Genomic DNA, 26,946 nt, shown 5'->3' with positions numbered 1-26,946 from the left:
GAGGTGTGGCCAGGAGCCGCAAGGTTTGTAGTTAAGCACACTGGGGTCACGTCACGTGCTGCCTCTTCCCGGCTCCGACTCTGGGCCAGGCTCCTTAAAATCTCCAGTCTGTTTCCTCCCCTGTGGATGCCCCCTGCTGCCCACCGCTGCTGTGAGGACTGCATTCAGGTGTGACTTCGGAAGCCCTCAGCCTGGAGCCTGGCACATTTGGAGCAGCGTTTGCTACTGTCATCAATTATGTTCTCTCTGATGACGGCAAAGGGCATAGGATCCGTTCTGTAGGAGCTTGAGGAAGTCTCTGGAACACCCAGAACCTCATTTCCCGCATCTGGAGGTGGACGCTGAAACGCTTTGCCTATTTTGCAAGTGTGCTGCCAGTTGCCAGGATCTTAGCAAGTATTGGGTATAGACTTCTGGAAAGTAGCCGCCCCTTCTTTGGAGCTTATGATGCAGGAGGCGCACTGCTAAGGTTGTGCAATCACTCGGGAGGTGGCTACTGGCGACTTGGTTTGGGACGGCCTCCTTTTGGGAAGGGTCATCTTCCTAAAGCCTGAATTCCCCGCCAACTGACCCTCCTTCGGTCCCGCTGGGGTGGAGCCCAGAGAGGGTTCGGACTTGGCCGTCTCCGCAGCCAGTTCCTGGCCCTTAGACTGACACACCCTATGTGCCGAGCAAAGGCAGGCTGCCACGTTCTTTCGGTCTCTAGAGATCCAGAGGCCACGCACGGTAAAACCAAGGGGTGTTCACCGAAGTGTGGCCCTAGGGAGCACATCGGACTCCCTCAGCGGCCGGGCTGGGCCCGATCCTACCCGCAGTGGGTCCCATTCCAGCGACCTGACATCTTAAAATGCCCTCGGTATGTCCTCAGAGAAGAGGAATCACATCCTGGAGGAGCAATCAAGGCTGCCTTCTCAGAGGAGGCGGCCTCTGGGGGAACAGAAAAGAAGGCGGGTGTGTTGGAATCGGCAGTGGGCCCTGAGAGGCCGGGGGCTTCTTCACCTCGGTAGCCCCAGCGCCCTGCAAACGCCCGTGGGAACGGGCGCTCGACACTGACTTGCTCCGTGAACAAATGACAGCCCGGGCACCCAGCCAGGCTCTCTGCGCACGTCCCTCCACCCCCGCCCGCGGAGACGCACGCGCATGCGCACTCCATGCCCTTCACACCAGGCCTCCGCGGCGACGCCCCGCCCCCTTGCGGTCAGTACGCAGGCGCGGGGAGAGTGCGCGGGCGGATGACGTCACTCCGCGCCGACTCCGCCTCTGGAGGCGTCGCTCGCCGGCCGCGTCGTCATGGAGCTGAGGACCGGTGAGGGACTGCTGGAGACGCGGGCGGGACCCACCAGAGGGGCAGGCGTGGGGGCGAGTGAGGGGCCACCGGACGGGCACGGGGCGGGGGGGCGCGTGGGCGGGTGAGGGGCCGCCGGGTCACCCACTGTCCGAGTGGGGAGTAGGTGAGCGGCCGCCGGGAGACCCCCGGAGAGGCGCGCGGGGCCAGAGGGGATGGGCCGGGGACCACCGGACAGACGGGGGCACCCGGAGGGGTCCCAGCGGGGCGTGGGGGGTCTACCCGGCGGTGGTCTCCGACCCTGATATCCGACGCTGTCTTGCGGAGTCAGGATAATGGGGAGAAGAGAGAGAGGCTCCTTGCTGTGCACCTGGTGGTGTCGGTGGGCCCCGTGCCGGTCGTAACCAGCACCTGTGAGAGCTGCGCTTACGGCTCACCGGAAACCAATTTAACTTGGTTTCCAGGGGCAGGGGCGGGGCTGGAAAGCAATGTATCTTACACGCCGGTTCGCAGCGTCCTCTTAGGGGCGCCTGGGGGGGCTCAGTCGGCTCGATTTCGGCTCAGGTCACGATCTCACAGTTCATGGGTTCAAGCCCCCCTTTCCGCGCTGACAGCACGGAACCCGCTGGGGATTCTCTCTCTCTCCCTCTGCCCCTCCCCTCCGCCCCCCACAAGTAAACTTAAACAAACAAACAAACAAACAAATCACCGCCCTCTTAAATGTTTTCTGAGGTGTCACTGTACCAGGCCCTGTCCAGGCACTGGGGACACTTGCTTCATTGCCCCTGGGCTCCTCTAGTGGAGAAGAGCTTTGGTGATGGTTGCAGGGTTTCTTGGCAAAGATAACACCCAATACTAAAGCCCACAGTGGAGCCAGGGTCTGGGAATAAATAAACCTCTGCTCTTCCCGGGTGTGCGGTATGTAAACAGCCCAGTAAACAGGTGCCGGTAGTTCACATGCCTGCCAAGTGCCGGGACTGAGCTCAGAGCCAGAGGTAGAGGATGAGTGAGACCCTAGCTCACCCGACGGGGCCCACAACCTGTTGAGGGGAGTGAATAGGCAGTTACGGAACAGGGTTCGGGCATGTCACACATAAATATGTGTCATCTTTTATTACCCTAATCATCTCCCATGTTTCCGTAACCTTCCGCACGTAGGAGGACCTGTGCCCTTCCAGGCTCCCTGCACCTCCCAACCAGCCCATTGCTTTCTAAATGGGAGTCACTCAGATGTTTGTGATGGACTCCCCAGAGCAAGGGTCACAATTTCTTCTATTTCCTGTGTCCCGCACCGCATCCTGCACGGTGTTGGGGATACTGTAGCACCTGTGGGTTGTTAGTGAAAGTGATAAGTGTAGTAATCTTATAGCGGTGCCAGTGTAACTGTGTTTGAAAAAACCAGACAGTTAGGATGCTCCAAGTTCCTGAAGGAGGGACATCTGTCTGTGACTGGGCCCTCGAAATACTTCCGGGGGGATGTGGTGTGTCCCTGAAGGGAGAGGAGGTACCAAGTCCTGAGAGGCAGAGAGGTGGGCAGGTGTGTGGAACCAGGGACCAACAATGCTAGAGCCACGTTTTGAATCCAAAGTGAGGAATAGTGGGAGATGGGGCTGACGTGCGCAGCAAGGCTTTGCAGGCCAGAGCTCCTGGTGGCCCTGTGACAAAGAGATCCCCAGGCACTGGAGCAGAGTGGAAGGGGGCGGGCTTCCTGGAGGTGGTGCTGAAGCTGAGGCCTGAAGAGTGAGGGTCTGCCCAAGGGACACAGAGCTGAGCCAACTTGCCAACAGAGCTCCCGGCGGGAAAGACAAGCCAAGTGCTGGAAACTGGCTGTGTGGCCCCACCCAGGCTGACAGCAGCGTGGGCTCAGCCTGCGTCTTATAGACGCGGGTCCCGAAGTGCTCCCACAGCTGCAGCGCCGATTTCTGGAGCGGCCCAGAGGCACAGCTAGGGTCACGAGGCACCAGCGGCGCCTGCAGTGGCCCCAAGAGGCTCTGGGACTGGGCCGAATGCCGTGCTGGGGAGTTCTAGGCCTAGCCAGACGGTGTAGGCTAGTGGAAGCCTGTGGCTGTGGCCCTTACCCCTTAGAACTGCACGTTGGGGGTTAACACGTGGGGGCAAAATGGGCAGCGGGTGGCGAAGTGCACGTCCGTAACCGAAGGTTGGAAACCACCCGTTGCCCTTCAGAAGGAGACTGGGTAAATTTTGACCTGTCCCTAGAGTGGAAAACTGTGCGGCTTCCCATGAGGACAGCGGCGCTCTTGTATACCACATGGGCCCATCTGCCAGATGTCCGGCAAAAACACCAATGTGCGGGGCAGTGTGGGCTGTCTGCGTGTTGCGCCGCCTTAGGAAGAGGTGGTGACAGGAAGTGTCTCCTGTGTGGGGCCAGACGTACCTGGGAAGAATTCAGGAGAAAAAACAAGGGGTGCACTGACCGCCCTGGGGGAAGGGAGCTGGTAGCCAGCAGGCGGCCAGGGGAGGGGCTTGTCAGTATAGCTCCCTTTGCCTGTGTTAAGAGTGTCCAGTTACGAAAGATAAACGTTTGGAGTGTGACTGATTCACATGAATCAAAGCCACACTGTTCAGAAGTGTCTATGGGGGGAAGCCAGCTGCCAGCCCCATCCCACCACCCATCCAGGCAACTCCCCGTTCTCTCTGATCCTGGGCTGCTCCCTTGGGTCGCTTCTCAATAGCCTGCACCCATTTTAGGGAGACTCGGGACCCGTGAAGTTGTACCTGCCCCAGGTGTGCACCCAGGAAGGTGACGAGAGGTGTCCCAGCCACACACAGTACTGTAGCACCTCCTGTCAGCTGTAAGGGACACCATCTAAGTTCTCTGAAGAGAAGAGGTCGGCTTTGACTGCCAGCTACAGCGATGCATGTTCCCTAAACACCACGCATGTGTGTTCCTGCGGCGACTTTCAGACGGCACAGGGTAGGAAGCACTCGCCCTCGTTGGCAGTTAGGGCAGGTTGGTGTTGAGAGCATACCCGCGAATGAGATGACCTCATGGGGAGTCCCCTGCCTCATGATTCGCAGTGCTGGCCGCACAACAAATTGTTATGAAAACAGACAACGGAGCACCTGAGTGGCTCAGGTCATGATCTCGCGGTTCGTGGGTTCGAGCCCTGCTTCGGGCTCTGTGCTGACCGCTCAGAGCCTGGAGCCTGCTTCAGATACAGTGTCCCTCTCTCCCTCTGTACCTCCCCCTGCTCACTCTCTGTATCTGTCTCAAAAATAAATACTAAAGAAAAGAAAACAGATCAAGTAGTAAGTAAAGTGACTTGAAACAGACTTCTGAGCAAGTGCGAGGATATCCTTTCGGGCCAACAAAAATGGAAATTAAGTGAATACTTAAAAATATGCCTATAGGAAGGTGCTGGTACCTAACCGGAAACTGCTCCTTATGGTTCTTAACTCTTAGGAAGAGTACGTGGTTAATGCAAATTTCATCAACACTGCTCTGCTCAAATAAAGATTATTTGTTGCCAAAAATGCACCTTCCTAAATTGGAGATAGAAAAAAGAAATTCCTACGCTAATAAAGGAGGTTGTAATTGGTAATCCAAAATAATAGGTTTACAAAGCACTTAGGTTTGAGACAAGCTTTCTGGATTTACAGCCCGAGCGCACTAATCACGGCCATGGCAAAGCTGGACAGACTGAGGATTGCAGTGCCTTGACCCAGCGGCACACGCATTTCCAAGCGAGGACAGGGCGTGGGGCTTGGATTGCGTTTTGTTTTCAGCAGGGCCGGATTAAACACCGGGGTTGTCTTGAGTTTACTCTGTTTTCAGACGTTACCAATCTGTTGCGACTTCATCACTAACCCTGATTTTTCGCTGTGCAGATGAGAAGCGCTGGCTTGGCCTGGCGCGAGCGTGCTGGAGCGGCCACACCTCTGCGGGACTCCCTTCTGCCGCGTTAACCCCCCCCACCCTCTGTTGCCATAGGTGTTTCCAAACAGGACATTCGCGAACAGATCTGGGACTACATGGAATCACGAAACTTAGCGGATTTTCCCCGGCCTGTTCATCACAGGATTCCCAACTTCAAGGTACTGAAGCCTTCCCGGAGCATTCAGAAGGAAAACAGGAGAGTCCCGAGTGAGCGAGATAGTCATGCGGTCACTGTCCTGCCTCGTGGTGGATCCGAGTGGGGTGGGCAGTGAGTAGTGGTGCGAAATCCGTGCCGCTGGCCTGGCCTCTGGTTTGAGACGCCCCTCATCCCAGTCACTTAAGCTTCGCTCTCGCTGCCGCTGGCCCTTCTGCGCGGGGTTGGCGGTTGGTGGCGTCTTGTCACGAGCTGATGCTGTGGCGCCTGTTCACCCCTTGACAGGGAGTAAGACACTTGTCCTGGCTGCAAGCATGTCATTGTGGTGCCTTTTCACAAGCGGCTCCTTAAGAGCAGCAGCGAGTGATGCGCTCTGAGAGGGGAGCCCCAGCCAGTTTCTTTGGAGAGGAAGGCCTCAGCAGCCCCCGGTGATGCCAGGCCTCAGTTTCCCCGTGTGCAGACTAGAAGCTAATCCGAGATGCCTGTGTGTGGTAGCGTTCACAGGAAACAAGTTTACTTGGATGAGCAAACATACACAGCTCATAATTTTGGCTCCTTTTCCACAAGAAAGACAAAGCGCTTTTTGAAAACACACCGATGCCCCGTCAGCCCAAAGCATGTGTGGCCGTTTCCTGCCGTCATCCTCCATTTTGGCTGGACCTCGTCTCCCCACCCCCGGCCTCTTGGAAACAAGCCCCTGTTGCTTCGAAAACCCGTGCTTTTTGTATGATTTGTGTTGCTGCTTTGTTTTGTTTTAGTGCTTGTTTTCCCAGGGAGAGAAATTGCCGTGAGGTACAGGAGAAAGAGAAAGGGGCACAGATTCAGTAAAAAATGTTTAAAAAGGAAGCAACTTGGAGAGTTGGTGGTAATCCGCTCTTTTTTGGTTTAGGCAGTAGTAAACACAGGCGTGTTCGTTTTGTGAAAATTCATCAAACTGTACACGATGTCTACGCCTTTTTGGAATGTATATCTTATTTCAGTTAAAAATAAACTGGGGATGGGGCTCCTGGGTGGTTCAGCGTCTGGCTTTTGATTTCCACTCAGGTCGTGATCTCACCGTTCGTGGGATCGAGCCCCACGTTGGCTCTGCGCTGACAGGGCAGAGCCTGCTTGGGTTTCCCGCTCTCCCTCTCTCTCTCTGCCCCTCCCCTGTGGCACACGCTTTCTCTCTCTCTTTTACTCTCTCTGTCTTTGAAAATAAACATTAAAAAAAAATAAATAAATAAATTGGGGTGAGGCTGGCTTTTTTAGCTCCTTTCTACACTGACTGCTTTCCCAGACTTTTCTCTGGGCGACTCCTGGATATTGCCTGAGAATTAGTGCCCCCCCCCCCCCCCCACCTGTCTGGGTGAAAAGCTAGAGCAGTCGCTCGCTCGCGCGTGCTGTAGGCCCAGGATCCGGCCGTCCTGTCGGTAATGTGCAATTGCATTTAAAAACAGGGTGCGTCCTGTGCTGCCGAGCACCTCCCACGCTTGCAGGCGTTCAAAATGGCCAGAACCATTAAGGTCAATCCTGACGCTCCCCAGACAAACGCTCGCTTCTTCGTCCTCGATGTAAGTGCACCTCTGTCTGTTTGCCTAACTAGGGCTCTTATCTGGCTTGCCAAAACATCAGAGACCTAGAAGTTTTTGCCAGAACACGGGAAGTTAAAGTGGACCCCGACAAACCGCTGGAAGGCATCCGGCTGCTGGCGCTGCAGGTAACCCCGTTTTCCTGAGCCAGAGCCCTGGCCGCTGGCGAGATGCGGGCTCCAGGTGCCTGCAAATGTGTGCAAGCCTCTGTTGAGGAAGATGGGGCTTCTGACTCCCTCCAGTGCAGGACACCCTGGGAGTTTTACTTGAGAACGGTCCACGTGTCTTTCATTTGTCTGTCAGAAGTCACGAGTGTTCCTGAATCCACTGGTAAAAGATGTTCAGAACGGTCACCTCGAGCATTCTTAAATCGGATGTGCTTCGTCAGAAGAGAAAGAGTATTTACTTCTGCTGCTTTTACATCATAATTCGTTGACATTTTTGATAACCCGTGAGTGAGAGATCTGATGACATCTCCAGAATGCACAAATTAGAACAGCGGTTCCTAAAATATGTAGGCCCCTGTTAAAAAAAAAAAAAACTCCCCCAGGGTTGCTGTCAGTTCACTAGCTTAGTACGTGTAAACAGAACGGTGTAAACTTAAACGCTCATAGCTCCCATGCAACCGTGAAACCAAAATAAACGTGTAAGTTAAGCATAAACCGTAAAAGCAGTAACACGCAGATAACAGCGGTAGTAACATCACCGATTCAAGGTGATGGTGGCTGTTGTTTTGCTGAGACCAGTCGCCGTGGAGAACGTGAACAGGGATCTCCGGAGCTCCTTGCGCAGCCGTGCCCCTTGTGGCAGGCCGGCTCTCCCCCGGCTCCCGCGAGGCCTCGGGCCTGGGGGCGCCCTGCAGCCTGTGGCGAAGGGAGCACCCGAAGGTGATTTTGCGGGGCTCCTGCTCTGGCCCTCCCAAGGCTCGTGTGTGGGGAATCCTCACGTTTGCTGATTGTGGTTCAGCCCCAGGGGGAGGCCCCCATTTAGGCTTTTCTTCTGGAAGCATTCTGTCTTGCCAGCCTTATTTTCCTGGACAATAGTTCACTGTCATGAGTGAGGTAATTTTTGCAGCAGCAGAGAAGGGCCTGCAGCGAGTGCCCGCCGTGTGCAAGGGCACAGCTCTCTCTGAACACTTGGCTGTATCACCTCATTAAATCCTACCAGCTGCCCTGTAGGGGAGATCCCCGCTCCTCGTGACACAGGAAACTGGACCCTGAGAGGTCAGGCGACTTGGCCGAGGCCCACGTTGGCAGTGGTGGGGCTGGGATCGTGACCCGCACCGTGACCGCGGAGCCAGCTCTGTTCGTGTGCGAGGTTCTTAACCGTCGGCCCCTCAGCACAAGGTCAGACAGAGCCTTGAGTGGGTTGGAGATTAGTCCCAGCGTCCTGTAGGAGCGCAGCCACGTGGCGGGTGGAGTAGCAGCATCCTCCACATCTCTCTCTTCAGGGGAGAGAAATGGCCACGCTGGAGAAGCTGCTCTATTCCAGGTTGTGAGCACGGGGATGTGATGGTGAAAAAGACACGTGTGCTCCCCGCGCTCTGGGGCTCTGGGGCCGCCGGCTCCTCGCTGTTGCTGGAAACTCAGTAGCTTAAGAATCACCTGGGGAGCAGGTAGACCTGCAGGCTTTGCCACACCTCCTGAGCTCCGGCAGGGACGGTGGTGCACGTGGCCACAGCCGGTGCCTGGGGACACGGAGGCCTGCTCTTGGGGATACACAGTTTCCCAGACCGTCAGTCGGTTTCTAGAGCCTCTTTTTAACAGGTACCCCACTGGTGCTTTGAGAGCCGCTGGCCAGGCCAGCACTGGCCACACGTCGGCCCCACCCAGGGAGCTGTGAAAACTAGTCATTGCCGATGTCACCTTCTGAATGAGAGGCTCTGAGTGGCCCTGGGCCTTGGCTAAGTCTTAGACGGCTCCCCACGTGGTTTTAAAGCGCAGGTAGGGTTGAGAGCCACTGAGCTGGTAGGTGAGAAGCTTCCAGAAAAGAGGGAGTAACCAGAATAATATGTGGCACACCAGCGTCTCCAGACTACAGATGAACCCAGACCTCTTTCACACTCGAAAAGAGCACGTGGTCACGGCTTGTGTTGAAATATTTCCTCTGTCGTGGCTTTAAGTATGCCAACCCGCGATTTTATAGGTCTTGTGTTCGTCTCAGGCTGTCATCTCCTGCACAAAGACTGAAATATACTCTTTTTACACCAAAGATTTTATAAGTTTACAGTTGGCTCATGGGCTGCCCCTGCATAATCTGCAGGGATGCTTGTGGCAGTGGTTCTGGAACCATCCTGGGCATCAGAGTCACCCGTGAGACCAGAGTCTCACAGGCGTCCAGGGGCCGCTGCTGGCTGGGGACCACACTTGGAGAACCAAGGCATTTGGGAACTAAATAGAAGAAAAGGGGCTGTGGAGTCAGGTCAATCCAAAATATCGATTATAATGAGATTGGAATCTGCTGGACAGAAAGAAGGCTCAGGCCGGGCAGCAGGTGCCTAGTGAAAGCATTGTACCTACAGAGTGTGTAACACTGGGGAGGGGCCACAGGAAGGGCCTGGTTGGAATCCTTGGGCTTCTGTGCCCATTTGCATCGTCATTGCCTGGCGATTTTGAGTGGCAAGGAAACTAGAATTTGTGTTTGATGACAAGCTGTGGGGTGGGCTAGTGGCCCGAGTGACTCTTTGTATTTCATTAGGCATGCAAAGAAGTCGTTCCCCAACAATGCCAGTAACAGCAACTTGCCTCTGCGCCCGAAACGTTAAAAATGCACACAAGAAGTTCCTGGGTTTAACTTTATAATTCGTTGATTGTCTTTCTTTTAAAAGAGCAAAAAAACATTGTTGGTGCCAACACCACGGCTGAGAACGGGGTTATTTAATAAGATCACGCCGCCGCCCGGCGCAACGAAGGACGTCTTGAGAAAATGCGCCACCTCTCAGGTAAGTGCGGGCGCAGAGTGCCCCACAGAACTGAACTTCATTTTCCGCAAAGCCAGATGAGCAGAAGTGGACAAGCATCCAGCCGTCCCGTGATACAGGAGCCACGTCGAAAAACCACAGGTACACGGGCTCCACTTGAGCTGCTCGGTTTCTCTCTTGCACAGGTTTGCAGATTGTAAAGTTCCTGTTAAGAAGGAAGAGGAAATAAGTTACCTGGCCTCTGACACCTCCCCGTGTTGACCTGTCACTGTCTGGTATCTAGCAATTTCTGAACTGCTACTAGAGCAAGTGGGGACTCAGGGATTTGCAGAACCCTTCAGTTGGAAGTGGCCTCAGCAGTTCTGAATAACGACTTGAGTAATTCAGGGACGGGCTTTTCCGGAGTGCCTCACAGTGTGGTCAAACGGAAGTGTGTAAATACTATCCTAGGCTGCCCTGTAGTGGGATTTGCCTTGTGTTTTGCAGATGAAGAAATAGAACTTGGTGACTTTTTTCAGAGTCCTGGAGTAGACCCCTGCTCGTTTTGATTCCTAATCTATTGGGAATAAAAACTAAGGCATCAAGATATTCCTATTTATTTTTTCCATCACATCATTTTAATAGAAGCAGGATAAGATGGTCACCTGGCCAGATAATGCTGGTCAAATGTGAATCGTGCAATAAATGGTGTAGAATTCATTCCTTCAGTGGTTTTGGCTGAAGGCTGTGTATCAGCAGCTCTGCGACACGGGGCATTTCAGTGGAGGCTGCAGAGGTGTCACCTAAACACGACTTTCCTCCTGGTGTCTGACCGTGGGCTAATTGTGTCTGTAGCCAGGTGTATAATTAAGAGATATTCCTTTTTAAAAGAGATTTTCCGCTTAAGTCCGATGTTTAAAAATTGAATGCTTATTTTTACTTATCGGTAACTTTATTCCAAAAATAGAATCTGATGTGGTTTACAAAAACCCGTGTAATAGAGCACGGTAATAAAACACGTGTAGAAAAAAGTGCAAAGGGAAAGGCACAGTAGAAAAACGAGAGACGGTCGTGCTTCTGGTCGCTGTTCAGAAATGCACCCTGTGGATGGTCCGCGGCTGGCAGCACGGGCCACGGGCACGCGCTCGCGTTTCCCAGAGCCGGCGGGGAGCGTGATGGGCCGCACAGCAGTCGTAGGTTCGGGAGAGTAAGCGCAGTTCCCGTCCTGGGGTTGAGGCCCGGGTCAGATGGCCGGTCCCTCACACGCGCCCCTGAAAGTGTGACTGGGCCCCGAGCGGAGCCGGGCCAGCACTCGTGACTGAGCTTCAGTAGGGTTCGAACGGCCGAGTTCGGGCCCTGTTACAACATGACGCACCAGAACCCGAGAAGGAGGTTTTCCTTTTCTTCCTGGCTGGGGAAAATGGCAACGTGGAGAGAGCCTCACGGCCGCGCGTGTGCACAGATGCGGGCCATGGTGCGCTGATTATCTGTGCTGCCAGAGCCGAGTGGCAGAACGGCTGTCACCGTGTGGTGGCGACTGCCTAGCAGTGGAGGGCGGGACACGGACGTGGGTCCGTGCGGGGCCGTGATCTGGTTGCCGGACTGATCTGTGCCCCTTCACGTCTGAGACGCAGGACCCCATCAGCCCCCCTGTTCTTGAAATACGGGCCCCCTCAGTGTAAACGTGTGTACGTTAGGTGGGTGTGGGTTGAGTCCTATCTCAGGAGTGAATACGCCCTGCGTGCCAGTGGCGGCCCCCAGCGTCACACACTTAATGGGTCTGCCCCACACTCTTGCTGGCCCCATCTCATGCACGAAGTGCATCACCTCCGCCATCTCCTTCCGTTCCAACACCAGCCTGACGAGGCCGTGGGCAGCGCCTCTGCCTTACGGATGGCGACATGGACGGTCAGAGAGCTTCCTCCTGCTGAGGTCACGGGGCGCACGGGGGTCTGCACATGGTTCCGCGTGACTCCCCCCCTCTGTTCTAACCACAGCACTCCTCTGATTTGCTCCGTATTGTGAAATTACCGCCTTACTCATTTGTGCTGTCCCTTCCAAAGCGCCATCTTCTCTGGGGCAGAAACTGTGGGAAGTTATCCTCAATGCCGCTCCCACGATGCCGTGTGCCTGTCGTAGGGCACGAGTTTGCCTCCTGCGAGCTCCTCGCCCGTGGACTGTGAGGGGGGCCAGCTGCTCGCCGCCCGGGAAGCATTCAGGCCCACGTCTCTGTTCGCAGGGCGTGCGCAACTACAGCACCCCCGTGGGCTTGGATTCCAGGGTCCTTGTGGACTTGGTGGTGGTGGGGTCCGTTGCCGTTTCTGAAAAAGGTAAGGTTAAAATCGCACCGTGACCTGCAGCGTGACATTCTGCTGTCTGTCCGTCTCCTAGACCCTGACGGTAAGTAATTTCAGTTTCTGGACACGTTCCTGTCCTCTGAGTAACCACTGTCTCTGTCATTCATTTTGTCCCTCACACTCAATACCTTTACAGTGTTTTCATTTTTCTTAGCAGGAAAAATAAAGTGACATCATCTCTGTTCAGGTGGTGAGAGGTATTTCCTCTGTTCTTAAGCTACCTGGAACCAGAGCTGGACTTGTGTGTAGTGTGTCAGTAATGGTTGGTGTTGGAGAACCTCCAGTGAATGGGAAAACGTCAGGCTCTAAACTTTGTTTCCGTTAGGAAGCGGCGGCCTCTGGGCGACGCGTGTTGTCCCGAGCCTGACCGGGAGGCCTGGTGCTTTGCCATTCGGAGGAGGGAGTGGGGGCGGGGGGCGGGGCGCTCGCCTCTGTGTCTCACTCTGCCCTAGTTCGCGCTTTTGCTTTCTCTGTATTCCAGTTATGCGCTCTGTCTGTGTCATTGGGGATGGGTCCCCAGAGGCACACATCTCCTGGGTGCCTGCTCTGGGCCCCGTGTCAGGCCAGCTGTGGGTGGTCTCTGCCTTGGGCCGCAGGGCCTGGGAAGAGCAGACACAGCGGCTGAACTGTGGTGTGATGTGCTCAGTGCCCGACACAGAAGTGAGCACTGATACCGGCGAGGGTCAGCAGAGTGACCCTAAGGCCTCGAGCTGGGCATCATCTGGGAAGCGACCTCAGGGCTGGCCCTTATGTGCCAGGTGGCGGAGGTGGGTGCAGCGGGAGAGGAGAGGAGGGTAGGAGGGGCAGCACAGCCCTGGGTAGGTTGGGGTTGGCTTCCCAGAGGCCGCGAGGCCCGGGGACAGGCTTGGGGCCGTGCTCTTGGCAAGGGGCAGTTAGCAGGGCCTTCTTTTCAAAGATGATCAGGCGCTTCTCAAAGCATCACCCGTGCCCTTCCCAGGCGTCCACCGTCCGTAGTTCCTTGTGTCTGTGAGTCCACACGTGTCCTGCGTTCTCTCTGGGGTGGTTTGTGCTGACTCTGTTTCCCCAGAAGGGGGCAGCAGCGCACACGGCACTGTGTGTCCTGCCGGATGATGTCCGTCCCTGCAGACTGATGGGCACTTAAGGTGTCACCAGGGTTTGGTTTTGGCTTTTCCCTTACAGATAACACTAAAGGGAGCCAGAGTCCTGGGGTTGAGTCTGTGGTGCCTTCCAGGGCTTTCCGTGGCATAATCCTAGCAAGTGAATTGCCGAGGCAAAGGGTGGACTTTAAACCCTGGTGGCTGTAGCCACATAACCCACCTCGCATCCCCAGCCCTGTACAGCTCGCCTCCCTCCCTGCTCCCGTGCCAGTAACTAGAATAACCACGCTCTGGTGCTTACCCGTCCCGCAGTGAGCAGTCGTGTGCCACCTGCCGCTTGATTTGCATTCCATGGTGAGCGAAGGTGGTCATTTCTTGTGTTTGCCGCTCACCTGCCTGTCTCTTCGTGCAGACTGTCCACATCCTTTGTGACTCAGACAATTCTGCGTGGAACTGTCTTTGTCTCGTGTATTTGCACGCGTGGCTGGACGTTGGTGACTGTAAGAGTCGCGTGACAGGCCAGCATTTTAGACCCATGAGCACTGATGCCCTTTGTGATGATGCTGATGCTGAGGTTGTGCAGAAGTCAGGATTTCTGCAGTGTCACGGGCTTCCTAACGGCACGGTGTCGATCCTCTTGGGAGCCAGGTTCCCGTCTTGCCGCGTTCCTTCCTGCCGCGTAGCTTCTCGTCCAGCCTCGGGCTCAGCCTTCCGCTCGCCCCACCTCGGACTTTGCAGTTTGGGACCAGGGCCGCCGGCCCCGCCCTCCTGTGGCGCTTTTCACAAGGCAAAGTGATGCCGTCTTAAATCGCCTGTCCCTCATTTTCGTTTTTACTTCTCTTCCAGGAGAAATAGCTTAAAAAGATTCTGTGTTTAGCAGAAATTTGTTCTTAATCTTTTTAGAAACTGCTCTTTCATTACTTTTAAACCTGAGTTCTGCTCATACAAACAAGGTTCCATTTCCTCTCGTAACACGTTTAAAGGGCTCGAGGTTCACATCACTGCGTGCTGACCTCTGTGCATGCGCAGTGTCTTCTGTCCCCTGAACCCCACTACCGGGGGGCCGCCCGCCCGTGGGCTCACTGTGGCAGTTTCTGAGGAGGGGCCGGGGATACTGAGTCCGGGTTTCTGCTTCCACTGTGACCTAATGAAACATGTACTCCGGAGATACTACTGACGCTCTGCGTGTTTCTTAGGTTGGAGAATTGGGAAGGGAGAAGGTTATGCTGATCTGGAATATGCCATGATGGTGTCGATGGGAGCGGTCGGCCCGGAGACACCAGTGGTCACCATCGTCCACGACTGTCAGGTGCTGCCCGTGAACGGGCCCAGCAGAGCCCCTGCCACACCCGAGAGAGCGGGAGGGGAGGGAGGGAGAGAGACAGAGACGGAGTGGTCTCTGCCTTCGCTCCGCGGCTGTCGCGAGTGGTGGCCATCAGCGGGGGCCGGATCTGTTTGGCAGCGTGACGGTGAGGCCTTCTCCCTTTGGGCCTGGCACGTGCATCTACTGTGTGTGCGGTGAGCACGGGAGCCGTGTGCCCGCCAGCGCCCTCACCCCCTTCTGTTTGACCAGGTCATCGACATACCTGAAGCGCTGCTCGAGGACCACGACCTCACCGTGGACTACATTCTCACTCCGACGAGAGTCATTGCCACAGGGTGTGAGCGCCCAAAGCCAACGGGAATCTTATGGTCCAAGGTGGGTGCCGTGGCCGGCAGTGGCCTGTAGCTCAGAGGCATCCCCTCCTGTGTGGCGTCCTTTGGCATGGCAGCTGTCCCCAGGCCTGGCATGTCTGTGCGTTACAATCACCCGCGAGCTTTTGAACAGTTGAGCTCCTGTGAATCTGTCTCCCGGCATGGGCCCGAGAATATACTTTGCAAACCTGTGGGATTCTGGTAAGCAGGCAGGTGCAAGGTCTCCCGCCGCAGGGCACCAGCTGTCCATGGCAGAAAGAGCTGCCCACTCAGAGGGCCGATGCCCCGACACCCTTGCTGGTGGGTCTCATCTCAGGGCTGCGTGCCACCGTCCTGGCCACAGCCTCCTGCTGCCTCATCAGCTTTCTCGCTGGGAGTCCCAGGTTGTCTCGTGTGACCTGGCTGTCGACGCGGTACCCGTGACCTTCGTAAGCTGATGCCTTGGTGACTTTTATCCGCAGCATTTGCACGGCACACGGCACGATAGTCTGCGGTAGGAAGTCGGTCCCAGAGGCCAGCCTGCAGGTTAGGGCCCCGCCTGCTGGCGAGCAGCCAGAGCTACTGAGGAGATGGGCACAGCTTGGGCTTGGTATGGACTGAAGCCTTTGTTCCACACCTTCCATCCCTGGAACCCGAATTGTCCAGAGTTGGAAAGCAGCCTCCCCTTGGGCATGGAGACCCCGTAACCTCCACCTCCAGGCTTGACACCAAAATGAAATGCTACGGCCCAGTGGGCCTTCCCACAGACGCCACGGCCAGGCAGTTCTGGGCTCCTTCTAGGTTAGCCCGATGAAAGCAGAGAGGAGAGGCAGGCGTGACCTGAAAGTGGGCCGGTGGGGGGTCCGAGTGCATGCTGAGCGCCGTGGGGAAGCCAGTGGCCCCCTTAGTGAGTATTAAGATGTCCCTCGGTGTCTCTCCTGAGAACTTGGGTTTACCTTGGAATTCAGGGCCACAGCTGCTCTGAGTGGAGGCTGATACACAGGTCACAGGAGCAAGGTGGCCTTTGCTCACGGCTGAGAATGTGAGTCGGGGCAGGTTACACAAGAGTCTGACTACGGCAAGGCTACAGGTCCCCTGGAGGACAGCACTTCATAGACGGAAGGCCAACTGCAGCCCACATTAGGAAGATTCTGGGCGGCCTCTCCAGGAAGAAAAACAAAGATGTGTTGCTTTGGGGAATAGCCATGGTCACATTCTGCTGATTTTAACAAGAAAAATATCAACAGGTGATGTTATTGGTCGTGTTAGGTGAAGATAATTCCTCGTGTGTAAAAGAAAACCAAATGAACCAGGGATCCCAAAGAAGTAGCCATACTTTGTACATAGGGCGTTGGGGCCTTTACTGGTTTTTGACGCCCGCACTGTTTCAGCCCCTTCCTGGAAGATCGATTGCTAATGAGGCCTGAGCAAGAATCTCAAACTTTTATTTTTTATTTTTACTATTTTTTTTTTTAAGTAGGCTCCACGCCCAACGTGGGGCTTGAACTCACAACCCCGAGGTCAAGATTTGTGTGCTCTACCGACTAAGCCAGCTGGGTGCCCCAAGAATCGCAAACTTTTATCTATCTATCTATCTATCTATCTATCTTTCTAATGTTTGTTTATTTTGAGAGAGAGGAAAAAAAGCATGTGCAGGCAGGGGAGAAGGAGGGAAAGAGAGGGAGCGAGAGAATCCCAAGCGGGCTTTGTGCCGTCAGCACAGAGCCCAGCATGGGGCTTGAACTCACGAACTGTGAGACCATGACCTGAGCCGAGATCAAGAGTTGGATGCTTCATTAACCAACGAGCCAGCCAGGTGCCCCAAGAATCTCAAACTTTTAAAAGGCCATTTCTCATTTTGGGGTCCTGTGTTAGTTCTCCCACCACAGGGCGTCCCTTTGCACGGGGTCATGTGAAAGCAGCAACTTTCTCCAGTCCCTGGGGCTTCTGTTCTGGCCTCGCTTTGTGTGCAGCCGGAAGGAATTTTCACTGACATTGGGAACCCCTGAATTCCACTGAGGATTTGGGAAGGGGTGGGGAAGTTCAGTCGTAGGATACAGCTTGATTTCAGATGGACTGTGAGATACACGTTGGCATATCCTCCTGTGGATATTCTGCCGGTAGACTGTTGTCGTGTGGGTATTAGAATCCCCAAGTTTGCTTCTTGTCTGTTTTGTGGGATATCTGGAATCAGTTTTTTTCTAAACACTGTAGACTTCCCAGATGAAGGTTACGAAATAAGTACAAAGTGTGATACATTTTCTTTTTTTTTTTTTTTTTTTTACTCGTTCTTAATACACAAAGATTGTGCAGCATTCGATTCCCCTGGCCTTTGCCCCACCTTCTGAGAGAGGCACGTGGTGCTCCCGCTTGGGAGCCAGTGGGTATGGACTCTGCTGTCCAGCTGTGGTTCCTTTGGGCAGTGGGGAGGGGGGGGCCCTTGACCCACCTTGTCCTCTTTTCTGCCTGTGCTTTGTGACTTTAAGTTTTTTTAATGTTTTATTTATTTTTGACAGAGAGAGAAACAGAGCATGAGCGGGGGGAGGGGCAGAGAGAGGGCGACACAGAATCGGAAGCAGGCTCCAGGCTCCGAGCTGTCAGCACAGAGCCCGACGCGGGGCCCAGACTCACGAACTGCGAGATCGTGACCTGAGCTGAAGTCGGAGGCTTAACCGACGGAGCCACCCAGGCGCCCCAAGTGCTTTGTGATTTTAAAGACGGGTGACCAGGGGGCGCAGTAGTTTGGAGAGCTCAGCAGCCACCGTAGGCCTCTCAGTCGCTGTATCTGTGACCTTGGTGCACCCTCTGCAGGTCCCCCCCCACCCCATTAGTTTATCTGTAGCGTGGAGAGCGTCGGTGCTGACCCCACAGGCAGAGCACGGAAGCACCGGCTAAACTTGCCCTTTGTCGCCGGCGTGGCTGTCACAGGCGTGAAATGGAAGTCAGTAATTGTGAGAAACGTGCCTGGATGCTGTTGGTGCTGGCAGAGTCCTCGCGGTTCCCCTTTGAGACGTTCACTGAACCAAGACTGGGCCTGGCCCGAGTCGTTCCGTGGCTGTGCGTTATCACCGTGTGCCCTTCACTGCCTCTCGGTGAAGGAGAAAGAGACGTTCCTCCTGGAAAGTGCGTCTGCTCTATTCACGTGGGTTCCTCTGTTCCCTCAGAGTGGCCTCTCACCTGACCTGTCAAACTCAGGGGACTTTTCCCTGTCTAAGCTACAAGGTGCCATGACTGCCCCACTCCAACCACAAGCTGCCTCCCCTGAGGACCCAGAACCCCCTGAGCCCCCGGCCCAGCAGGTCCAACCCGGTGAAAGGAGGTGTTCCTCCCAGGATCTCTGCCCAGCTGGCCGGTGGACGGTATGAGACCCGGCCATTGAGGTGGGTCCCGAACCCCCAGGCAGATGTGGACGGCCATGTGCAAGGTGACCTGCAGGCCTTAGCTCTGGTTGGAGCCCCCCGCACAGCCCCATCCGCTCCCAGGGCTGCAAGGTGGTGGGTCACGACAGAGCAGTGCAGTGTCCTGCCCGAGAGCCTGGCTGCCCGCTAGACCCAGACGAGCATCTGGAAAGCAGGACGGGGCCCTCTGCGCGTGGGGCTCCAGGTTGTTTCTGACACCTCCGCTCCCCTCGCATGGCCCCACCAGACTGGACCTCAGGACAGCGAGACCCGTGCCTTTATTGACGTCTGCTGAGCTAGAATGGGGTAGGTGGAGGGTATGATACTTATTTAAGGGTACCCCGGAGACATGGTCAGGCAACAGGGTGTGGCTGCAGCTCCAGAGAGACCCAGGGCCCCCCCGAGACTGCTCCTTGCCACCAAAGCCACAGATCAAAGGACTGCTTCCCAGCCCCTTTGCTCCCTGCAGTAATTGTGGGAAAGGTGTTATCGCTGATGACGGAGGGGAGCAGTGAGACTCTGTTGACCAACGTCTGGATGTTTGTCTTTCTCGGATCAACTCATTTTGTCCTTCAGTGAAGAAATGGGGCTCTGCCAGGGTCGTCCTTGTATACAGGCTCAAAGAAACAAAAAGTTCTGTAGCATCCACAGCTGTTAGGGAGTGCTGTTCCCAGATGGTCACCATGCCGGTTGACTGACTTCTTGAGAATGACACATGCCTTGAGGAAAAGGGTTTGGGGACAGGGACTTCTTCTGTGAGCAGCAACCGTCCTGGGACACAGACGCCCGCTTTCCGATCCTGCATCACAGTGTTGTCTGGAAGGTATCAGCCAGATGTGGACTGAGCCACACCCTCAACGGGGCCGGGGACTTGGGCCGATCCTTCCACTTAAAAAGATTTGCTGTATTTGTCCCAGTAATTGAACTTCTAGGAACCTGTCCTAGAGGAATACTTAGAAATTCAGGTAGCGATGTGTGCATCCCGTATAATGCAGGGCCCCGAGGTGCGTCAGGGTCCCAGATGCCAACCCTGTCACTAAAGTACACGCAGCCTTTTGAGAGTGTTTGACGGTGAGAGGAAACGCTCGTGTGATACGTGCCGGGTGGGCGGGCAGCGTGCACGTCTCTGCACGTTTGCGGTGTCGTGTGTCCTCAGCCCGTGGCGCTGGAACCCGCGCAGGAAAGGGCGGGGGTAGGCCCGCGCGTGAACCGTAGCCGTCTCCGAGAGGGGGATTCCGGTTTCTGTTCACCGTTTTCTGAATTTCCCACAGCGGGCGCGCGCCCCCCGTCCGCACTACCGAGGAGAGACGGTTTCCGCGGGCAGCCTTCTCCCCGGGCGCTCGCCTCCAGTTCTGCAACGAGCCTCCCTTTGCCGCGCGCCGAGGGGGTAAGAACAGGCGCCTGAGACGATGCCCCAGTTGTCAGGAGTCCTGTGCTTGTGCGTGGGGGCGACGCTGGCCTGCCCCAGCTGCTGGTGCAGAGCACCTGCCTGTGCGTGAGGTGGGGCCGCACGGGCCGCTCTTCCCCGCGAGGCGGACGCCCCGGTGTGGAGCTGGGCCCGGAGCCGCCTGGCAGGAACGCGTGCCACACCCGGCTCCGAACTGGCCCGGTGGGAGGGGACTCCTTGCGCTCGTGGGCTCGTCTGTCGGGCTGTCCCCATCCTCCGAACAGCATAGGATGGGCGGGCACCGAAGTGTGCGGACAGAAGCTGGCATATGTGGCACGGGTTGGAGGTGATCATGTGTTCCAGCAAGTAAACACCATTTTAGCCCGTGTTGCGTAGTGATTCCGTGGCCACCCCCAAACGGCCCCTCTCTTCCTGACTGTGGGCGTGGCGTGCGATGGGGCGATGGTGTGCGGTCACTGCCCTCCTGGTCCTTCAGCACCCACAGTAAGAGCATAATTATAAAGGAGTGGCCCTGTGGGGCCTTTTCTATTAAGTGACACCTTTGATCATCTCTGTGCAAAAAGACGCACAAATCGAGCCCTGTTACAATCAGGAGACGCTATAATTAGCCAACAGATGCTGCAAGGCAGGAATGACTTTTGGAAGACAGCACGTTCATTAGCTGTGCTGTGTTCTTGCATGCTTGGTTACTCGAGTCGCTTCACCTTGCTCATTTGAAAGTATCGTATTTGAAAGAATTTTCCATCCAAGCACCTGGGTGGTCGGTTGAGCCTCCGACTTCGGCTCACGTCATGATCTTACTGTTGGTGAGTTCGAGCCCCGTGTCAGGCTCTGTGCTGACAGCTCGGAGCCTGGAGCCTGCTTCGGATTCTGTGTCTCCCTCTCTCTCTCTCTCTCCCTCTCCCCCGCTCATGCTCTGTCTCCCTCCGTCCCTCCCTCCCCCTGTCAAAAATAAATAAACATTAAAAAATTTTTTTTAAATAAAAGTATTTTCGATCCATGAATGACAAGTGTTGGTCTCATGTGTGGCAGTAGTAATTTGTGTGGACATTGTATGTCACATGAGAAATACGTATGGTGTTCCTGTTCCTTTGCCAGCAATAGCTCAAACGTGTGCTAGCATTTCAGAGTGAGGATCCTCCCTCCCAGTCTCTGTATCTTCTGCTCAAGTAAAGGGAGAGTCAGGAAAAGCAACAGGTGTGAAATTCTGAAGCCGGGGGTTGGCGGAGGCAAGGTTAGAACCGGAGTCTTCCTTCTGAGTTGGCCACAGGTGACTTGAGAGTTAGGCTGCTGATCTGTATTGGATTTAGCATGTATTTCTAGGGGACAGGATTTTTAATCTTTAAAGAGAACGTATGTTTATACACGATCTTCGTAAAACGTCAGTGGAGAATGGTTTTGGCACATAAAAGAAAGTTAAATTCGCTATACTATCTTTTAATGGAATGATTAGTTATTGAAAGGCAGAAACGTATTTGTATGTTTGGTTAATAGGCAAAAATCTTTCGTGTCACATGGCACACTCACAGATGTAACAAATGTTCCTAATGGCCAGCCAGGAAAAACAGCGTAGCACCGCGTGGACTGTCCTGAGCCTGAAGCCAGCCCATCTAGCCGGCGCACAGAGGCCTCTGTGTCAGCTGTGGGACAGCCATCAGCCCCAGCCGCTCCGCAAAGAGCCCAGAAATGGCAGACAGCTGGGAAAGTGGCAAAAGTGGCCACCTCTCAGTCGGGGAGATTTTTCCATTGAGAACGTGTGGGCGTGCAAGCATGAGCCGACGCTGAGCTTTGTCCTTCCTTACCCAAAACCATCCTGTCTTGAGACCAGCAGTTTTAGGCAACAGTGACGCAGTTGGCATTTCCCCTTGTAAAGGGGTGTGTGTGTGTGTGTGTCTGAGTGTGTTTGCGGTGCTGTAGACTTAGCTCAGTGCGTACCCAGTGAAAACATTTTTGTTCAGGCATTCGCAGTGTGTACGTGTGCCTGCTTGGGATACAGCGCCCCCCTGTGGGGTGCGGAGCAGGTGTGCTTTTGCCCCACGTGACACGTTTTTAAATGGATCTCTGCTGCCTGAGTGTGGAACCTCGCCCCCTGGGTCAGGTTCCCTGAGAACGCTAGCTTCTGCCGGAGGGAGCCCCGTGGTTCGCTGGGCAGAAGCACGTGGGGGTTTCAGCATGTGGGGCGATCACCCGGCCAAGACCGCTCGGAGCCGGTGCTGGCGCAAGTGCTGTTACCAGGAGATCTGGCCTCGTGGGTGTTGGGTGGGATGACATTCAGCGTTGCCACAGAAGTACGTAGTCACACGTTTCCTCCGACTGTAATTGCAACTTTGAGTTGGGTCATCCTTTCTAAATACTAGATCTGGTAACTTCAAGACATCCTGAAGAACCTATATGACCAGTTTGGGGGCACCTGGCTGGCTCCGTTGGAAGAGCATGTGACTTGGGGCGCCTGGGTGGCTCAGTCGGTTAAGCGTCCAACTCTCGATTTCGGCTCAGGTCACGATCTCACGGTTGTGAGATTGAGTTCCGCGTCAGGCTCTGCACAGGCAGACAGTGCAGAGCCTTCTTGGGATGCTCTCTCTCCCTCTCTGCCCCTCCCCTGATCACTCTCGGCACACGCTCTCTCCCTCTCTCAAAATAAATAAACTTTAAAAAAAAAAAAGCACGTGACTTTTGATCCCAGAGCTGTGAGTTCAAACCCCACGTCGAGTGTAGAGATTCCTTAGAAAATAAAAAGAATCTGATTATGACCAGTTTCAATCTGTTTTTAAGTACTCTGAAAGGACACAGGAATGTGAACTCTTTAAGAAGGTAGAATGGAGGCGTGGGAGGGTCGGTTGCTGGACCAGACCATCTTCAGGACGCCTTAGGACCAGAGCCTCCGGGGTACTGGCCTGGGAGCTCTGTCACCTTTGAGTGAATCAGTTCGGGAGAATTGCAGAGAGTCCAGTGGAAGAAAGATCCCTTTTGATTAGAAAAGAGAAGCTTCATCTCATGCATGTGTCCATGGCCCAGACGTGGTTTTTGCTTGTCTCTTTGCGTCTCGACACTGGGGAACATTAGGGGGAGGTTTTCTCTGAACAGGGTCTTTCTGTGGCAGCTGAGAGTCTCTGTGCTGCTCTGAGGACGTGAGTGGGCAAGAACCGGACACAGAGGCTTCTGACGTGGCCGTGCCCGGGAGCGAGGGTGGTGTCCGTTTGGAGAGGGATCTGAGCCAGTGGAGAGGTGGGCCAAGGTGGGGGTGTTGTCCACTTAGTGCTGGGAGAGAGAACCAGGTGCCGAATTAATGAGGATCAGCAGCCTTGAAGTTTGTGAGGAGGGGCTCAACCGTTCTTAGGTGTTTGAGTTTCTTTGACCCTTTCTCTAAATCGCTGATCCTTAACCTGGGGCCTGTGTGCCCCTTGCGGTTTGGAGACCCCGGACTAGACTGGGAAATTGCACACAGAATTGCGGGGGACTCCTCCTTGGGAAGGAACCCCGGCTTCTCTCCCAAGGTGTCTGACATCTGCCGGGGATAAGAACCATTACTCTAGTGACATACGGTTCTGAATGGAAAGAGAACATCGTTACTAGGTGGGCTATTTACTTGTAGAGGGAAGTTACATCTATCCAGCTCGTATGCTGATACGTATCCTGACGTGCCCACGTTTGTGGGAAGTCCCGTGTTGGGACCATTGCCCACCATGCCCTGTAATTGGTCATGTACAAGCTTTGAGCCCTAGTGCAGCACAGAACGCATCTGTAAAGACTGGGGATTGCTAAGAAGGGCTCACCAGTGCCTTTCTCTTCCTTTTCTGCCATGTGATTCCTTAAATGACAGAAGACGGGTTTTGTCCCGGGTTCAGTCATCCAGGCTCAGCCTAACCTGAAGGGCTACCCCAGGGAGGGGCCATCAGCTGCCATGTGGCACGCGGGCTCAAGTCAGTCCCCTCTGTGCGCAGACCCCACTTGTCCATCCCGGTACTCGAGGGGGGCCCTGCCTCCTGTCTCGGGGTGCTTTTACCGCCTCCTTTGTTGCAGCTTCCCAAAGAGCCAAAATAGAAATCCTGTTCATTGAGACTTAACGTTTCGTGTAGGGCTGCTTTGTAGCTTGATGAACCCGTTGCTAGAAAGCGTTTTCAGAAGTGGGGTTCTGTTTCAGCTTTGCCTTGTCTCTGCATTTTTGGCAACACGTTGAAAGGTTCGGTCCCTGAGGAACGCTCCTCCAGTGGAGGAGTGGGGAGAAGGGGGAGGCCCCAGGGAGCCCCGTTAAAGAGCTCATCCCACCCACAGGGTGGGGACTTGGGAGGAGGGGCTGGCATGGAGGCAGAAAGCCCCGATTGTCATGGAGGTCACCAGGGGGATTGCCACCTGTGACCCGTCACCCTCTTTCCACGGACCTTTCCCGCTATCCCTTCTGCATAGGAGGCCTTTGCTTTTCTGCCTCCCGAGTAGAGAAAACCGTTCCACTCCTGCCAGCTGCCGTGGCACGTCGGGCACAGTCTGAAATGGCTTCGGGGTCCCAGATTTCACTTAAGCTGGGGCAGGACGGGGACCGAGGGGTCCTGCTTCCCAGAGGGCCAGGGTGGGCCCCTAGGGCAGCATGGCCGAGACTGCTTACCTGAGCGTGTGCGGCAGAGGCCCCCGTGCGACTTCGATTTCTCCTCCGTTCGTGACCGTGTTGGGACCCCCAGAGAACAGCTGGGACTGCTTTGCTCTTTCAGATCAGCTGGGAGGTGATGGGGAAAATCCCAGTACTCCAAAGCCTTCGTCACCGAGAGAAGCAGGCTGGGAAAGACGTCACCCTCCGGGACGAGCCCCGGCGCCTCCTGGGAGCCAGCAGCCAGCAGCCAGCTCACCTGACCGCCGTCCGGGGGCCCCGGGACCAACCCCTGCCAGAACCCTGCCCTGCGCAGGGGGAGGACGGGCCCACTGGCACCGTTTGTGTCGGGAACCTTCCCCGGGACGCCCGAGTGAGCGAGCTGAAGAGAGCCCTCCGAGAACTCGGAGCGGTCCCCCAGAGGCTCACTTGGCAGGGGCCCCGGGGCAGGGCCCTCCTGCATTACCAGGCCCCGGCCTCCGCCCAGCAGGCCGTCTCCCGCTTGCAGGGCTTGCGCTTGGGGGCGGCCACCTTGACGGTGGCACTGGCCAGGCGGCAGAGGGCCAGCGACCTGCCGGGCGGCCGCGTGCAGGAGCCACAGCCTGACTGTCGCCCGGCCGCCGCCGACCTGTGATGGGGCGCTGCTCCGGTCCCCGTGGAACTTGAGGGGCGTGGCAGCAGGACTCGGCAGAGCGTTGCTGTGTGAGCGGCTTTGGGCCCAGGCCTCTCCAGGATGGCCCGGCTTTGTGTCACTGCCCAGGACCTCCTGACGAGTAGAGAGTCAGCCAGTAGCTCACGGCCGACATGTCCCAGCCCTGCTGTGTCTGCGTCCCGTAACCTGCCTGGTGTTGCCACCACACTGGCTTCTCTGGTTATTCAGAGGCCGCAGGGGACCGAGTCAGAGTAAACAGTGACAGCCAGGGGTTTTTGGTTGGGGGGAGGGGGAGTAAGGGGCGAGGCCCTGGCAGGGGTCAGGGGCAGGTACACGCCCTGCTGTCCTGGGATCCTGGGTCTGGAACCACCGCAGGGGGAGAACTGTGTTCAAGTCGCAGAAGCCAACAAGCGCGGTCTCCTGGGTGCGGCTGTTTGTCACAACTTGGCGCTGGCGTCCGCGACGGAGAGCCCGTGTGCCTGGGGGGCGATACGCACCTCACTGCTCTGCCCTCCTTGCCTCTCCGGCCTCACCCCTCCGTCCGGGAGAACACCCTCCACTCCACATGGTCTTGTAGGAGGTACCCGCCATGGAGAATGAGCTGTCCCAGCCTGTGTCACAGTGACAGACGCTCATGCCGATTTGCCTAATGCCCCACGTTTCTTGTTTTTTTCCCTCCACTTTTCCTAAAAAGCAAACTGGGTTTTGGCTGAACTATGCTTTCTAAACAGAAGCACTTTTGCAATGGATCCTGGGCAAAAAGTCAAAGAAAGCATTTACGTGGAGTTTTTTGTTTTTTTTTTTTTTAATGTATACACGTGAGAAATTTTAGTTTTTTTCACCAGCAGGTCGTACTGGGCGCGTTGCAAGCACATTGTTACACCTCAGGAGGGCCTGGCTTGCGTGTGCTTTCAAGAAAACCTTGAGGCACTCGGTCTCCCTCGCCAAAGCACTTTCTCATTGGCTTCACAAGGAAAATACTGTGGAGACGTCGGAAAAGCCTGCCCTGAGATTGTTCAGTAAATGTAGGCTTCTTTCCCAAGGCGTCAGGAATCAAACGAAGGGCGGAAAGATCTTCTGGGCTCTCTCTTCCCACCTGTACCGCCCACCCCACCCTTGTGGCTGCCTTTTGCTTCGTCACCCAGCGCCCGGCTCAGATGTTAGAGGCTGAACCTGACCCCCTCACCCAGAGCAGCAGTCTGGTCGTCTGACTCCTCACGGTTTTTTGTTTTGCTTTTCTGCCTTGTTTCTCCTGTCTTTTTTCCATAAATTTTCCCTGTATTTGACATATTCTCGTTTAGTCCTCGTGGACTTTGTTGTCGTCGATCTGTCACCATTAGACCAGTGCTCCAGGAGACCAGGAGCTGAGCGTGTGGCTGTCCTATTCGCCCCGTGCTGTGTCCCAGCCGTGAGGACAGCCGGTGGATACGCAGCCTGGGAAACATGGGATACGGGCATGGGTGCGTCAGAGCCAACGGGGGGTGGGGGTGGGGGGGCGGTGGGCTGGGGGAGGAACGTGCCTGATCACAGCAATTGGACACCAGCCTGCCTTGGGCTATGGCATCATCCCTCCCAGTTAGGCCGGCTTGCTTGGCTTCTCTGTCCGTTGCATCCAGAATAATCCAGATATGTTGAAATGCAGATAATCCAAGTGAGTTCACCATTTTTATATTTGTGGGAAATAGATCAGTACAAGCAAAACCCAAGACCCAAGTGCCTGAGATAGAAGCACCCTGAACGTACCAGCCTACACTCCTTTTCTCCTCCTCTTGCTGTGGGCAGGCCTGGGAGTGCCAGTCTCTCAGGGCCACCAGGAAGGGCACTCAGAGTATAAGGCGGGTGCTCAGTGTCCCAGCGTCTTGTTCCCGAGTCTCGGGTATCAGTGATGGTGGCGACGGCCCTAGAGCCGTCCCAGGAGCCATCCCAGGCGACAGTCCTGGATGCTGAGACCAGTGGAAGCAGGCAGGGTGGCAGCGACACTGAGCTTGCCGG

General features: G+C 55.5%; 1 protein-coding gene across 5 annotated transcripts; it reads left to right on the top strand.

The window, feature by feature from the left end:
• Nucleotides 1–1,242: 1,242 nt before the first annotated feature.
• MTHFSD (methenyltetrahydrofolate synthetase domain containing) lies at nt 1,243–25,230 on the top strand. 5 transcript variants are annotated; one of them, XM_047846154.1, is made up of 9 exons: nt 1,260–1,306; nt 3,995–4,220; nt 5,238–5,341; nt 6,923–7,036; nt 9,736–9,849; nt 12,047–12,137; nt 14,440–14,552; nt 14,817–14,942; nt 24,427–25,230. In XM_047846154.1, exons 3-9 carry the CDS (start codon nt 5,279–5,281, stop codon nt 24,934–24,936), a joined length of 1,131 nt encoding a protein of 376 aa, XP_047702110.1. In that variant the 5' UTR covers nt 1,260–1,306; nt 3,995–4,220; nt 5,238–5,278; the 3' UTR covers nt 24,937–25,230. The 5 variants fall into 5 exon arrangements, with proteins under 5 accessions (XP_047702105.1, XP_047702106.1, XP_047702110.1 ...); XM_047846149.1 differs by lacking the exon at nt 3,995–4,220 and having other exon boundaries at nt 1,243–1,306; XM_047846150.1 differs by lacking the exons at nt 3,995–4,220; nt 6,923–7,036 and adding an exon at nt 6,777–6,890 and having other exon boundaries at nt 1,243–1,306.
• Nucleotides 25,231–26,946: the final 1,716 nt, after the last annotated feature.

Source organism: Prionailurus viverrinus, unplaced genomic scaffold (assembly GCF_022837055.1).
Source record: "Prionailurus viverrinus isolate Anna unplaced genomic scaffold, UM_Priviv_1.0 scaffold_38, whole genome shotgun sequence".
Taxonomy (NCBI): domain Eukaryota; kingdom Metazoa; phylum Chordata; class Mammalia; order Carnivora; family Felidae; genus Prionailurus; species Prionailurus viverrinus.
The sequence above is the reverse complement of the archived record's forward strand: the minus strand, read 5'-3'. Positions and strand labels throughout refer to the sequence as shown.

Bases quoted from the DNA above. Each gene is read 5' to 3' on its own strand.
- MTHFSD (XM_047846149.1), top strand. The intron at 9,850-12,046 runs GTAAGTGCGGGC...CTCTGTTCGCAG, and splicing joins GAAAATGCGCCACCTCTCAG to GGCGTGCGCAACTACAGCAC. The intron at 12,138-14,439 runs GTAAGGTTAAAA...CGTGTTTCTTAG, and splicing joins CGTTGCCGTTTCTGAAAAAG to GTTGGAGAATTGGGAAGGGA.